The 15,661-nt window shown below is 49.8% G+C and overlaps 1 protein-coding gene across 4 annotated transcripts in view; it reads left to right on the top strand.

The window, feature by feature from the left end:
• dnaaf1 (dynein axonemal assembly factor 1) overlaps positions 1-15,661 on the top strand; it is a 185,127-nt gene that overhangs the window by 82,426 nt on the left and 87,040 nt on the right. For all 4 annotated transcript variants that reach the window (XM_085990903.1, XM_085990905.1, XM_085990902.1 and 1 more), the window contains exons 6-9: positions 5,190-5,356; positions 9,176-9,517; positions 11,331-11,428; positions 13,894-13,962. In XM_085990903.1, the coding sequence (XP_085847029.1) occupies positions 5,190-5,356; positions 9,176-9,517; positions 11,331-11,428; positions 13,894-13,962 (676 nt within the window). The remainder of the gene's footprint in view (positions 1-5,189; positions 5,357-9,175; positions 9,518-11,330; positions 11,429-13,893; positions 13,963-15,661) is intronic.

Below are 15,661 nucleotides of genomic sequence, written 5' to 3'. Positions count from 1 at the left end.
GGGCTGAGGACCGCCAGTACACAGCTTTTGAAGCTGACGGTCGGCTCTATCACTTTCTCAGAGTTCCCTTCGGCGTCACCAATGGAGTTTCTGTCTTCCAACGGGAGATGGACCGGATGGTTGACCAGAACGCGCTCCAGGCCACTTTCCCATATCTAGACAACGTCACCATCTGCGGCCACGACCAGCAGGACCACGACGTTAATCTAGGGAAATTCCTCCGGACGGCCCAGCGGCTGAATCTCACATACAACAAAGACAAATGTATGTTTCGTACTAAGCACCTTGCTATTCTTGGCTGCGTAGTGGAGAACGGAGTCATCGGCCCAGACCCCGATAGAATGCGCCCTCTTATGGAGCTCCCCCTCCCCCACTGCCAGAAAGCACTGAAGAGATGCCTGGGGTTTTTCTCTTACTATGCTCTGTGGGTGCCCAACTATGCGGATAAAGCCCGACGCCTCATCAAGTCCGCCTCCTTCCCCCTGACAGCAGAGGCCTGTGCAGCCTTCACTCTCATAAAAGGCGATATTGCGAAGGCCACAATGCACGCTGTGGATGAGTCCCTCCCTTTTCAAGTGGAGAGCGACGCATCCGACTTTGCCCTAGCTGCAACCCTTAACCAGGCGGGGAGACCCGTGGCCTTTTTCTCAAGGACCCTCCAGGGCCCCGAGATTCGACACTCCTCTGTCGAAAAGGAGGCTCAGGCCATTGTGGAAGCCGTGCGACATTGGCGGCATTACCTGGCCGGAAAACGATTTACCCTGCTCACTGACCAGCGTTCAGTAGCTTTTATGTTTCATAATAAGCAGCGGGGCAAAATCAAGAATGACAAGATATTAAGGTGGAGAATCGAACTCTCCACCTACAATTACGATATCTTGTACCGGCCCGGGAAACTCAATGAGCCCCCAGATGCCCTATCACGTGGTACGTGCGCCAACGCGCAGGTTGATAGATTACAGACCCTCCACAATGACCTCTGCCACCCGGGGGTCACCAGGTTCTTCCATTTTATCAAATCCCGTAACCTGCCCTACTCCATCGAGGAGGTCAGGACCATGATCAGGAACTGCCAGATCTGTGCCGAGTGCAAGCCGCATTTTTATAGGCCAGACAGAGCGAGCCTGATCAAAGCCACGCGCCCCTTCGAGCGGCTGAGCATCGATTTTAAAGGGCCCCTCCCCTCCTCTGACCGTAATGTGTACTTCCTCAATATAATTGATGAGCACTCCCGTTTCCCGTTTGCCATCCCTTGCTCGGACATGACCAGTACCACGGTCATTAAATGTCTGAATGACCTCTTCGCATTGTTCGGTTTCCCTAGCTATATCCATAGCGACAGGGGCTCATCTTTTATGAGCGACGAACTTCGGCAGTACCTGCTCGCGAGAGGCATTGCTACAAGCAGGACCACCAGCTACAACCCCCGGGGTAACGGCCAGGTGGAAGGGGAGAATGTGACAGTCTGGAAGGCAGTCCTTTTAAACTTAAAATCTAAGGGCCTTCCGACCTCCCGCTGGCAGGAGGTCCTCCCTGCGGCGCTCCATTCCATTCGGTCGCTGCTCTGTACACCCACCAATGCCACTCCTCACGAGAGAATGTTCTCCTTCCCCAGGAAGTCCACGTCGGGGATTTCGCTACCAACATGGCTGACTTCTCCAGGTCCCGTCCTACTGCGGAAGCACGTGAGGACCCATAAGGCGGACCCCCTGGTCGAGAGGGTGAGCCTCCTCCACGCCAACCCGCAGTATGCTTACGTGGTGTACCCGGACGGACGGGAGGACACAGTCTCCATTCGAGACCTCGCACCTGCGGGTGCTCCTGAAACACCCTCTTCGCCACCCACCGCTACTCCTGCCTACCCCCAGGACACAGTCCCCGCACGAGACCTCGCACCTTCGGGTGCCTCTGAGAGACCACCATTGCTACCTCCCATTACCCATGCTCTGACCCCTGTAGACGGCATGCAGCAGCCCCAGGGTCCGCCACCTGCTACACCTCCTCTGAACGAGACACCGGGTTCAACGTTGGATGCTGCACCATCACCGCCGCTGCTGCGACGCTCAGGACGGCTTACAAGGCCTCCTGATAGACTTCAGTACACGAATTTTTAGTGCACTTCACCCCGCCGGACTCAATTCTAAACAAGGGGTGAATGTGGTAAACCACTGTTGTTAGTATTGTTGTTCACCACTGTTGTTAGTACTGTTGTTCACTGTTAGTACTGTTGTTCACTCTTGCATATTGTTGTACTTGTCTGTGCATGCCTCAGCTGACTCCGCCCCTGGCTCCACCCTCATGGCTGGGTATAAAGGTCGCTGCTCGGCAGCCTCCGGCCCTTTTGGATACCAGGCAACCACAAGAGGCATGCTCTGTTCTTTGGTAATAAAAGCCTGTTTATTACTTTCTCAATCTCCAGTCTTTTGTAGCAATTGATAGTGCATCACTGTGCTCTGTGCGTTCTTTTTTTTTTCCGTTTCCGCCACTCGGTCCTGAACCCAGCTGTTGCTGTACCCTCTCTCTCTCCGTTTTGTTTTTTTTTCTCGACGCTGCTCGGTTTTCAACCCCCGGCTGCTCCCTGTGCGCTTCACCCTCTGTCTTACCCCGTCGAAGCTGCTCGGCTTTCTCTCCGCCGTCGGTCGGCTCCAGCCGCCGCTGTCCAGGAAGGGTCTGCGCTGTACCTGTCGTCAGTCTCTTGCTGATTGTCGTGGCTGGGGAACCAAGCCCGGCTCTCCACAGCCTCCCCTGCGATGTTCACTCTCTGCCGGACGACTGGGCGGTTGCTCGTGGTCGACGCCCGTGTTCCTGGCCTCGACTTTCTTACACCGCCCCCCCGGAGCGAATCCTCGAAGGGAAATGCAGAGTTGCAGGTAGATTCGAATCGACACTCGTCGCCACTGTTAGATCCGTGATTCTGAGAGTATGATGTTTTTCAATAACCACACGGATGCTGTAACTTAACAATAAACAGGTATTTACTGGTGGAGGGTAGTCTCAAGACTGGGGGTACAGAGGCATGCGCAAGGCTTATATACAGGTGTGGTCACTGCCGGTACTACAGTATACAGGAGCTGTAAAAGTAGTTCTGTCTTAAAGGTACATACACTACAAAGATAAGCAGTGGTCCTAGTACCGACCCCTGGGGAACACCACTGTATACCTTCTTCCAGTCCGAAAAACAACCATTCACCACTACGCTCTGTTTCCTGTCACTTAGCCAATTCCGTATCCATGCTGCCACTGTCCGTTTTATTCCATGGGCTTCAACTTTGCTGGCAAGCCTATTATGTGGCACTTTATCAAAAGCCTTTTGGAAATCCATACACACCATGTCAACCGCATTGCCCTCATCAATGCTCTCTGTTACCTCATCAAAAAAACTCAATCAAGTTAGTTAAACACGATTTGCCTTTAACAAATCCGTGCTGGCTTTCCTTAATTAATCCACACTTATCCAAGTGACTGTTAACTTTGTCCCTGATTCTAGCTTTGATTCACCTGTTGGATATTTACAGGATTACATTTACATTTTTGTCCCATTTCTTGAGTTCATTTTAAGTAGCAATATCACCTTGGTAAAGAGTGGATAATTCAGTTTGCCATGTTTGTATGTAGCACCTTGTGTTATAAGTTAATGTTCATGGCAATTTACCTAAGAACATAAGAAATAGGAGCAGGAGTAGGCCATTTGACCCTTCGAGCCTGCTCCGCCATTTAATAAGATCATGGCTGATCTTCTACCTCAACTTCACTTTCCTGCACTATCCCCATATCCCATGATTCCCTTAATATTCAAAAATCTGTCGTTCTCTATCTTGGATATACTCAACGACTGAGCCTCCATAGCCCTCTGGGGTAGAGAATTCCAAAGATTCACCACCCTCTGAGTGAAGAAATTTCTCCTCATTTCAGTCCTAAATGGCCGACCCCTTATTCTGAGACTGTGACCCCTGGTTCTAGACTCTCCAGCCAGGGGAAACATCCTTCCTGCATCTACCCTGTCAAGCCCTGTAAGAATTTTGTGTGTTTCAATGAGATCACCTCTCATTCTTCTAAACTCTAGAGAATATAGGCCTAGTCTACTCAATCTCTCCTCATAGGACAATCCCCCCATCCCAGGAACCAGTCTGGTGAACCTTCGTTGCGCTCCCTCTATGGCAAGTGTATCCTTCCTTAGGTAAGGAGACCAAAACTGTACACAATACTCCAGATGTGGCCTCACCAGGGCCCTATATAATTGCAGTAAGACGATTTTACTCTTATACTCAAATCCTCTTGTAATAAAGGCCAACATACCATTTGCTTTCCTCATTGCTTGCTGTACCTGCATGTTAACTTTCAGTGATTCGTGTACAAGGACACGCAGGCCCCTCTGAACACCAACATTTCTCAATCTCTCACCATTTAAAAAATACTCTGCTTTTCTATTTTCGTACCAAAGTGGATAACTTCACATTTCTCCACATTATATTCCATTTGCCATGTTCTTGCCCACTCACGTAACCTGTCTATATCCCCTTGAAGCCTCCTTGCATCCTCCTCACAACTTACACATACTTACATTCATAAGGTAGAAGTAAAAATTGCATCTTTAATGACGTTTTTAAACGCAAGAACTGATTCTGTTCGGACAGAACTCCTTTAACCAATTTTATTGATAAAGAATTTTTTAAAAACTGAAATCTTTCTTTAGGGCTTTCTGTAATGCAGATTGGCAACATGCTTTACATGTACTCTTGTGTGTTTACCTTTTGTTCTTGGGATGTGGACAACTCTGGCAAAGCAGTATTTTATTGCACTGAGGGGACATAGTATAGGAGTCACATATAGGCCAGGCTGGGTAGGAGTAGCAGGTTCCCTTCTTTGAAGGGCATTAGTGAACCAGTTGGGTTTTTATAACAATCTGGCAGTTTTCATGGTCATTTTTTCTGGTGCCAGCCCATAAATCACCAAATTTAATGAACTCTATTTTACCGCTTGCTATGGTAGGATTTTTACTCACGATCTCTGACTCGTTAGTCCAGTACCACTAGCACAAGGCTACCATTTGATATTTCAGTTGCCTTTTACATAGAAATACATAGAAGTTACAACACAGAAACAGGCCATTCGGCCCAACTAGCCCATGTTGGCCTTTGTGCTCCGCACGAGCAAATAGTCCAAATCACCCTGCTGTTGATCTTTGACAGGGCATGTGCAGAGGCCTGGGCTCGAGGAGGGTGGAGAGCTGAGAAGGAAGAGCGGGAGCAATGGGAAACAAGTGAGCGGAAGAAGATCCAGGACAGTCTTGATGCTCTGTCAGCGATCAAGAGGAAAGTTGAGGAGAAACATAGACTCCAAGAAATGGAAGAAAGAGGTAGAGGATGAGCTGATGGTTTCTGAACACCTTTAAAGGAGCTGCACATTCTTCACTCTGCGTGCTTCACACACCAAATCAGTTAAACCATAGAGTACTGACTGGTCTTTCTGTTGCACAGCAGGAGTGCACATCATGAATTGGGACACTGATATCAGCGAGCTCTGCTTGGTTTCCGGACTTTCATTTTAATGGATGAAACATCATGCGCAATGCGCTGACCTCAGACCCAAATTCCCATTAAACGTTCCCCCTCCACACCATGCTAATTTGTAAAACGCACCCCCATACAGTTTAGCATATCAATGTCCCCATGTATTAGCTCTGACTGGTGCCACACATGGTCTCCCACTGCCTCATCCTGTAAAGCCCGGGGACCTGCTCACTTCACTTTGCCTCTGCTCAAAAGGTGAGCTCTCTGATAGCCTCGTATATTTAGCTCTGCGATTTGATCTGTTCTGTAGATTAGTTTAGAATCCTGAGATGGAGCTGATAGTATTTCCACAGCTTAATTACTTTCCAGGTAATCTTACCACCTCCCCCTAACTGGTAATTTCACCCTTCCCCCATTAATCTGCCCCCCCCCCCGGTAATCGCATCGGCCCCCACCACTGATACTCTCTCTGCCCCCCAATAATCGCGTCACTGCCCCCCACCCCACCCCAGTTTCAGAAGCTCTGGCTCTGATAATGCGCAGCTGTCATGATCCGGGCCGTTACACCAGGATTGTTCCCCATGTGGAAATCTGTCACTAACCCCAGTGGCATTGGGACGGTCAGTAAGGGGCCCTCCAGGAGTAGGCTGTTGGATGATTTTGTGGCACATCTACCTTCCCCTTACCACCACCCCCCCGCCCCCAGAAATGCCAACAGAAACTGTGCCTCCACCGCACGGAAAAGCACCACCTGGCTGCTCCCTTTACAAAGAAGGCTGCTTTAAATGCTAAAAGTACTTCTTCCCCCTCTGTCCCCAGGGTTGGGGGCCCAGGCGAGCCCCTCTGTCCCCAGGGTTGGGGGCCCAGGCGAGCCCCTCTGTCCCCAAGGTTGGGGGTCCAGGCGAGCCCCTCTGTCCCCAGGGTTGGGGGCCCAGGCGAGCCCCTCTGTCCCCAGGGTTGGGGGTCCAGGCGAGCCCCTCTCTCCCCAGTGTTGGGGGCCCAGGCGAGCCCCGCTCCCCAGGGTTGGGGGTCCAGGCGAGCCCCACTGTCCCCAGGGTTGGGGGCCCAGGTGAGCCCCACTGTCCCCAGGGTTGGGGGCCCAGGTGAGCCCCACTCCCCAGGGTTGGGGGTCCAGGCGAGCACCTCTGTCCCCAGGGTTGGGGGTCCAGGCGAGCCCCGCTCCCCAGGGTTGGGGGCCCAGGCGAACCCCGCTCCCCAGGGTTGGGCTGCCAGGCGAGCCCCGCTCCCCAGGTTTGGGGGCCCAGGCGAGCCCCTCTGTCCCCAGAGTTGGGGGTCCAGGCGAGCCCTGCTCCCCAGGGTTGGGGGCCCAGGCGAGCCCCGTTTCCCCGGGGTTGGGGGCCCAGGCAAGCCCCGCTCCCCAGGGTTGGGGGCCCAGGCGAGCCCCGCTCCCCAGGGTTGGGGGCCCAGGCAAGCCCCGCTCCCCAGCGTTGGGGGCCCAGCCGAGCCCCTCTGTCCCCAGGGTTGGGGGTCCAGGCGAGCCCCCCGCTCCCCAGGGTTGGGGACCCAGGCGAGCCCCGCTCCCCAGGGTTGGGGGTCCAGGCGAGCCCCTCTGTCCCTAGGGTTGGGGGTCCAGGCGAGCCCCGCTCCCCAGGGTTGGGGGCCCAGGCGAGCCCCGCTCCCCGGGGTTGGGGGCCCAGGCGAGCCCCGCTCCCCGGGGTTGGGGGCCCAGGCGAGCCCCGCTCCCCGGGGTTGGGGGCCCAGGCGAGCCCCGCTCCCCGGGGTTGGGGGCCCAGGCGAGCCCCGCTCCCCGGGGTTGGGGGCCCAGGCGAGCCCCGCTCCCCGGGGTTGGGGGCCCAGGCGAGCCCCGCTCCCCAGGGTTGGGGGGCCCAGGCGAGCCCCGCTCCCCAGGGTTGGGGGCCCAGGCGAGCCCTGCTGGGATGGGGGCCCAGGCGAGCCCCGCTCCCCAGGGTTGGGGGGCCCAGGCGAGCCCCGCTCCCCAGGGTTGGGGGCTCAGGCGAGCCCTGCTGGGATGGGGGCCCAGGCGAGCCCCGCTCCCCAGGGTTGGGGGGCCCAGGCGAGCCCCGCTCCCCAGGGTTGGGGGCCCAGGCGAGCCCCGCTCCCCAGGGTTTGCCGATTTAATGTAATTGCCATAATAACCAGAGGCGAGATGAGTCCGACATTCTGTATTGGATGAGCAGAAATTTCCTACAATTGTCTTCGGTCCCCACCACAAAGTCCGTTGCCTAGACTCCAACTCCATTGCCCTCCGTGGCCATGGTCTGAGGCTGAACTGGACTGTTCACAACTTTGCCACCCTATTTGACGCTGAGCTGAGCTTCCAACCCCATATCCTCTCCATCACCAAGACTGCCTAGTTCCACCTCCATAATATCGCCCGTCTCATAAGAACATAAGAAATAGGAGCAGGAGTAGGCCATTCAGCTGTTTGAGCCTGCTCCGGCATTCAATAAGATCATGGCTAATCTACCTCAACTCCACCTTCTCACACTATCCCCATGTCCCTTGATTCCCTGAATATCCAAAAATCTATCGATCTCTGTCTTGAATATACTCAACAACTAAGCATCCACAGCCCTCTAGGGTAGAGAATTCCAAAGATTCACAGCCAGCTGAGAAAATAAATTTCTTCTCATCTCAGTCCTATATGGCCGACCCCTTATTTTGTGACTGACCCTTGGTTCTAGACTCCCAAGCCAGGGGTAACATCCTCCCAGCATCTATCCTATCGAGCCCTGTAAGAATTTTATATATTTCAATGAGATCACCTCTCATTCTTCTAAATTCTAGGGAATATAGGCCTAGTCTCCTCAATCTCTCCTCATAGGACAATCCCCCGTCCCAGGACTCAGTCTGGTGAAACTTCATTGCACTCCCTCTAAGGTAAGGAGACCAAGACTGTAGATAGTACTCCAGGTCTCACCAGGGCCCTATGTCTCCACCCCACCTCAGCCCATCTGCTGCTGAAACTCTCAACCATGCCTTTGTTACCTCTAGACTCGACTATTCCAACGCACTCCTGGCCATTCTCCCACCTACCACATTCCGTAAACTTGAGCACATCGAAAACTCTGTTGCCCGTACCCTAACTCGCACCATGTCCCGCTCACCCATCATCCTTGTGCTTGCTGACCTATGTTGGCTCCCTGTTTGGCAACACCTCAATTTAAAACTTCTCATTTTTGTGTTCAAATTCCTCATGGCCTCACCCCTCCCTATCTCTGTAACCTCTTTCAGACCTACAACCCTCAGAGAACACTGCGCTCCTACCATTCTGGCCTCCTGTACATTCCCCAATTTCCTTTGCTCAGCCATTGGCGGCCATGCCTTCAGCCATCTAGGCCCTAAGCTCTGGAATTCCCTCCCTAAGCCTCTCCGGCTCTCTCTCCTCCTTCAAGTCGCCCCTTAAAACCTACCTCTTTGACCAAGCTTTTGTTCATCTGTGCTAATATCTCTTTATATGGCTTGGTGTCAATTTTTGTCTGATAATGCTCCTGTGAAGCGCCTTGGGAGGTTTTACTATGTTAAAGGCGCTGTATAAATGCAAGTTGTTGTTGTTGCCTGCCTGCCATAATGTATTACATCGAGGCACGGACAGGATGCTCCAACAGTGCTTAAGATTTTACAGATTTTTGAGAGCTTATTTTAATTTTTTTTACACTAATCTCACTTATTTTTAATTCTAGGTGAAGAGCTTCCTTCAGAGACCAGTGTGTCTGGGCTAACTCCATGTTATTCAAGTGCAGAGAGCCAGCAAAAGATTGAGGAGTTTGTGAATGATGTAGAAAAAATCCAGGAGGAGACCCTGGCAGACCGGCAGCAAGAGGCTGAAAGAGAAAGAGCTGAGACAGTCACCGAGGACCAGCTGAAAGGATCACATCCAGAGATGGCAAACCAGGCTGCTTTGCCTTGCAGTTCAGGTGGAGAGAGTGATACTGAGCTTGTGCAATCAGAGGATGGGATTTTCTCACCGTCGCTCAGCACCGCTGACCGATTACAGTGCACGCTCTTCAACAGTGATACTGCAGGTTCATACGTTTGCAAATTGCCACTTGGTATTTTTTGAAAGGTTTGTCACTGAAACGTGCAGAGAAATCATTTACAGTGAAAACCAAGGAGGGTATTGTCCCTTTAAGACATCTTATGTTGACATTAGACAAGCAAAGTTTCCTTCCCATGTTGCACCTCGCCTCGATTAATCAGCCACCTATTCCTTGCTGTCATTCATACATGGGCAGTTTTGAATTTGCTCGCTTATATTATCCTCCAAGTTAGTTGAGGTGCTAGCGTGAAAGTACTTGATCTTATCTGTTTTATATTAGAGTTCACATAATCCTTCATGAGGCACTATGTTCTCAGAGGCTTTCCCCACTGTTAACCCAAATCTGAGTGGGCTCCTCAGCAAGGACTTGCATCCATTACATCACCTTTACTGTGCACTGTTGGAGCGTCAGCATGTGCCGCTGAGAACCATACTGCCTCCCATCTATGCAGTGCACCTTGCTATAGATGGAAGACTCCAGAATCCTGATTCCCCAGACAGCAGTTCAATTCGCCCATGCTTGAGCTGTTTTTGCAGGCAGCACTCCAGATGTGGACCGCCTGCTGGCCAGCTCTTGCTGTACTTGTCTCAGGTATCCTTTGGAGACAAAACGGTTTGGAGTGTTATTTGATGGTGAAGGTTTGGTCAGTGAGCAGATGGAAGTTTGCACAGAGAACACCAACCTCCACAAGGGAAGGTGGTGCCATTACTGGCCACGGCATTGGTCTTTCCATTCCCACTTCTGAGTGACCGGCTTTCGTTCCAAGACCATATAGGTAGATGGCCAACTTCTACGCTGGTTGAGAGTGAGGGACTCCTGCCAGTCTCTCCCTTCTGTTGCCTGAATTTAGTGGGTCGGGTTCGTCAAGTAATAAATTGTTGCACCCCCCCGCCCCCCCAGCACAGTCCTGCTCCCTAGCAGTGGCACGTGGAAGCAGCTGTGGGATTAGCCGCTGGCTGTGGGGCTTAAAGCTGCGGGGGATCAAAAGCCAGAAGGCCTAGGCCTGAGGATCCACTGGGAGTAAAAGGTAATACTTTCCCTTTTAGGTTCCCTTGCCCTGCAGCCTGCTTCCCTCAGACTCTCTAATCTGAGGGGGTCCCAAGCAAAAGACCTACCATCTGCTTCTTCTAGTATCACCCTGTCACCCATAGAGGAAACCTTGTTGGCAAGGCCAGGACCGCCCTCTGCCATCTCAATTCCACAGTTGCCTAGGCCTTGCAGCTGTCTCTCCACCACTCCCCCCCCCCCCCCCCCCGCCCCCCTTACCCAGGGAGGCTCGGAAATCCCGGAGCAACATAAAGGGGACAGACACCAAATGTCGTGTCTGTGCACCTATATCCAGTTATTAGCGCTGAGTGAATAATCGACCCCTCCAGACACTAACTGAAAAATCGGCCTCAATATCCTCTAGACTTCCTTTATCCACTTGTAATATTTTAATTTAAAGAAAGTGCAAGGTTTTTATTTGGTCCCTGGAAAGCACATGGAATCTGCGTGAAAAGGTAACTATCTGTTACAGCTGTCTGTTTCCTACAGTTTCAGATCAGAGGCAAGCTGTTCCACTACCGTCATCTTCACTTCCGCTTCAGTAACCACGTCTGATCCTTGACTGAATCATATCTGCACCACTGTCTCAAACATCAAAATGACAATCTTTATTGGGAAGCCAGTCAGTCTGGAAGATTTTTAAAGTTATTTGAAGTATTTTTAACACTTGCTAGATCCTGTCATTTTATAGTGGTACTGGGCCTGTTTGAAATGTACTGGCTCAATTTGTCTTTTTGATCTGTGTTGTCAGATATATCGTCAAAGACGATGGCTGCTCCGACGAAACTGGTCAAGACGGACAGCGCAGAGACGGTCTGTGTGGAAAGGGAAGGAAAGCTGTACATTGATGTGAGTTGAGGAGCTACCTGTGCAAAAGTGATCAGGACTCACCAACTTTAAAGGGTTCTTTGGAAAGTCTTCAGATATCATAGACTCATACAGCACAGAAGGTTGCCATTCGGCCCATCGTGCCTGTGCCAACTCTTTGAAAGAACTACCAATTTACCAATTAGTCCCACTCCCCTGCTCTTTCCCCATAGCCTGGCAAATTTCTCCTTTTCAAATATATGTCCAATTCACTTTTGAAAGTTACTATTGAATCTGCTTCCACAGCCCTTTCAGGCAGTGCATTCCAGAGCAAAAAAAAATTCTCCTCATCTCCTCCCTGGTTCTTTTGCCAATTATCTTAAATCTGTGTCCTCTGGTTACTGACCCTCTTGCCAGTGGAAACAGTCTCTCCCTATATACTCTATCAAAACACTTCATGATTTTGAACACCTCTGTTAAATTTCCCATTAAACTTCTCTGCTCTAAGAACAACAATCCCAGCTTCTCTAGTCTCTCCACATAACTGAAATCCCTCATCCCTGGTACCCTTCTAGTAAATCTCCTCTGCACCCTCTCTAAGGCCTTGATATCCTTCTTGAAGTGTGGTGCCCAGAATTGGACGCAACTGAGGCCTAATCAGTGAATTATAAAGGTTTAGCATAACTTCCTTGCTTTTGTAATCTATGCCTCTGTTTATAAACCCAAGGATCCTGTATGCTTTTTTTAACAGCCTTATCAACTTGTCCTGCCACCTCCAAAGATTTGTATACGTAAACCCCCAGGTCTCTCTGTTCCTGCACCCCCTTTAAAATTGTATCATTTAGTTTATATTGCCTCTCCTCATTCTTTCTTTCAAAATGCATCACTTCACAGCTCTGCATTAAATTTCATCTGGCATATGTCTGCCCATTTCACCAGTCTGTCTATGTCCTCCTGAAGTCTGCTACAATCCTCCTCACTGTTTAATAGTGAGGAGGAATAGGAACATGAGGAGGCCACACACACCCTCGTGCCTGTTCCGCTGTTCAGTTAGATCACGGCTGATCTGTATCTCAACTCCATTTACCTGCCTTTGTTCCATATCCCTTGATACTCTTGCATAACAAATATCTATCGATCTCAGTCTTGAAGGTTCCAATTGTCCCAGCATCCACAGCATTTTGGGAAGAGAGTTCCAGATTTTCACTGCCCTTTGTGCGAAAAAGTGTTTCCTGATCTCACTCCTAAATGTCTGTGTCAAATGTCTAATGGAGTAGCCTTTTTAAAGGACATTAGTGAACGAGTTGGGTTTTTATGACAATCCAACACTTAATGGTTACTTTTAATGATACCAGTTTTTTATTTCCAATTTTTTTAACTGAATTCAAATTCTAAAACTGGCATGGTGGGATTTGAACGAATGTTTTCTGCATTACTAGTCCAGTAACATAACCACTACACAAGTCTGGAGATGAAGAAGGCATGGATAAGGTTTTTAGCAGCAGAGGGGCTGAGGTAGGTGTGGAGGCAGTTGACATTACAGAGGTGGAGGTAAGCACGATAGAGAGGATATGGGTTTGAAGCTCAACTCTCATTCGAATGGGACATCAAGATTCTGAACAGCCTGAGAGAATGGCCTGGGTGCAATCAGTAGCAAGGGAGCAGAAGATGATAGCATTGGTGTTCCAACTAATGAGCTGGACAAAGTTAAGAACATAAGAAGTAAGAGCAGGAGTCGGCCATACGGCCCCTCGAGCCTGCTCTGCCATTCAATAAGATCATGGCTGATCATCGACCTCAACTCCACTTTCCCGCCCGATTTCCATATCCCTTGATTTCCCATGAGTCTAAAAATCTATCTATTTCAGCCTTGAATATATTCAAAGACTCAGCATCCACAGCCCTCTAGGGCAGAGAATTCCAAAGATTCACAACCCTCTGAGTGAAGAAATTCCTCCTCATCTCAGTCTTAAATGGGTGACCCCTTATCCTGAGACTATGCCCCCTAGTTCTAGACACTCCAGCCAGGGGAAACAACCTCTCAGCATCTACCCTGTCAATCCTCTTCGGAATCTTGTATGTTTCAATGAGATCACCTCTCATTCTTCTAAACTCCAGAAAGTATAGGCCCATTCTACACAATCTCTCATCATAGGACAGCCCTCTCATCCCAGGAATCAATCTCCAAGATTAGATATTGAGCAAACAGTCTGCGTTAGTATATGTTTTTGAAGTGTTCTAAATCTAAATTATACAACAAAATTGGCAGAGTTGCTCATCATAGTGCAAAAAGGAGTATTGTGTGAATGGTGATGAATTTAATTCTGGTCTGCTCTTTGATTTTAATCTCTTCATGTGTCAGGTGATGATGTGCACATTTAAAGATGCTGTGCTTGCATTCCTTGTATGATTTTAAATATATTATTTGTATGTATCCATATTCACTTACAGGTATACAATGTTAATAGCCTCCAGGCAATAACCTCCAGCTTCCTGCTTCTTTACAGGATCTACCTGACTTGGAAGACGTAGACATGAGTGACTCATCGGAGCCTGAACAGACCTTAAACTGCAAGGTAAACCACTGAGTTTTCTCCACTTTGCTTCCATTCAAGTTTCTTTATAACTGAATTTAGACTGAGCTTGTTATATTGTCGGTCAGTCAGTCAGTCTGCCTGCCTGCCCATTGAACTAAAAGTCTGTAGAGCAAAATTGCTGATTTGGCTCAAGTTTGCCATTGACGGAAATAAACACGAGGGGTGGATAATGCAGCCCCACTGCAGTGCTTCTGAGCCACTGCACATACCTGTACACAGCTGACATAGAATGTGAAGTCAAGTCATTTAAATTTTAGTGCTGTCATCGTTGTGTATATTAGAGGACAAGCAAGTAGCGCCTGAAATTCAGGGGCTGGGATATCCTGACCAGCAGCTCCGACAGGTCGTATAGCTGTCCTGCTACTGGGCAGGTAGAGAAATGGCTGTATAGTGACGAGCAGGCCCTTGTGGAGCAGAGGCCCACCCTCCAGTCTAGACCAGCACCAGCTGAGGGTGAGTGCAGTGTCACGTACAAGGCAAGTGCAGCTCACGTTTTGCCTCCTTCCAAAATGCTACCTTACAATGCATCAGTACTTCACTGTAAGCGTGTTGCTGCATCACCGGGATACAATACAGTACACAGCACTTTGACCTACCAGTAGTGCAGAATGGTCTGTACAATCGAAAGGACGTGAGCAATGGTCCCTTAAATGAGGTACACACCAAACACTCTGCCCATATCCTGAGAGGTTATAACTATCAGGAATGATTGAACAGGGTGAGGCTCTTTTCTTAAGAAAAGAGAAGGATGGGGGGTGACCTAATAGAGGGTTTAATAGGGTAGATGTAGAGAAGTTTTTCCCACTTGTGCGGAAGACCAAAACTGGGGGCCATAAATATAAGATAGTCACTAATAAATCCAGTAGAGCATTGAGGAGAAACGTCTTTACTCAGAGAGTGGTGAGAATGTGGAACTTCCTACCACAAGGAGTAGTTGAGGTGAATAGCAGAGATACATTTAAGGAGAAGCTAGATAAACACATCAGGGAGAAAAGAATAGAAGGATATGTTGATATAGTTAGATGAAGAGGGATGGGAGGCAGCTCCTGTGGAGCATAAACAGCGGCACAGACCACTTGGGCCCAATGGCCTGTTTCTGTGTAATATCCAATACCTGCATGCTGCATGATCACACCTTCACTTAAGGTGGCTGCTGGTCTGGGTACTTGGGCCAAACACATCTTCTCTCACTGTAGTGTATGTAACGTTCCACCTTTAAGAGAACTATTTTAAGGGTTGCACTACTTTATCTTGGCTACTGTATACTGTAATACCGGTGGTGACCACACCGGTATATAAGTGCTGTGTAAGGATTTATTGGGCAGATTCGCCCTGACCTTCGAATAGTAAAGCCCTGTTAAAGTTACTCTTGTAGTCTGTGTATTAATTCGCCATATAACCCACAGACTTTACAGTGGCGACGAGTTCGATCTTACCCTGCGGCAGCGATACATCCGAAGCAGTTAACGAGCGTCGAGAGGAGGCACCCGCCCTCGTCATTCTGCTGAGAGAAGACTCGAGTCTGCAGAGCAAGGAAGAAGGAAGAATTCAGACACGAAGCCTTCCATCAGCAACAGGCAGTGATCGTCCCTTCTGCCACGGTGGTGAGTGAGCCGATCAGCCACGAGAAGCAAGTCGGCCACGTTGACTGTGAGTAGGGGGAAAATTAAAAAAAAGA

Source organism: Somniosus microcephalus, chromosome 6, assembly GCF_052327205.1.
Source record: "Somniosus microcephalus isolate GS21.2 chromosome 6, FLI_Smic_1.0, whole genome shotgun sequence".
In the NCBI taxonomy this organism is placed as follows: domain Eukaryota; kingdom Metazoa; phylum Chordata; class Chondrichthyes; order Squaliformes; family Somniosidae; genus Somniosus; species Somniosus microcephalus.
This window is presented reverse-complemented; position numbering and strand designations above follow the sequence as displayed.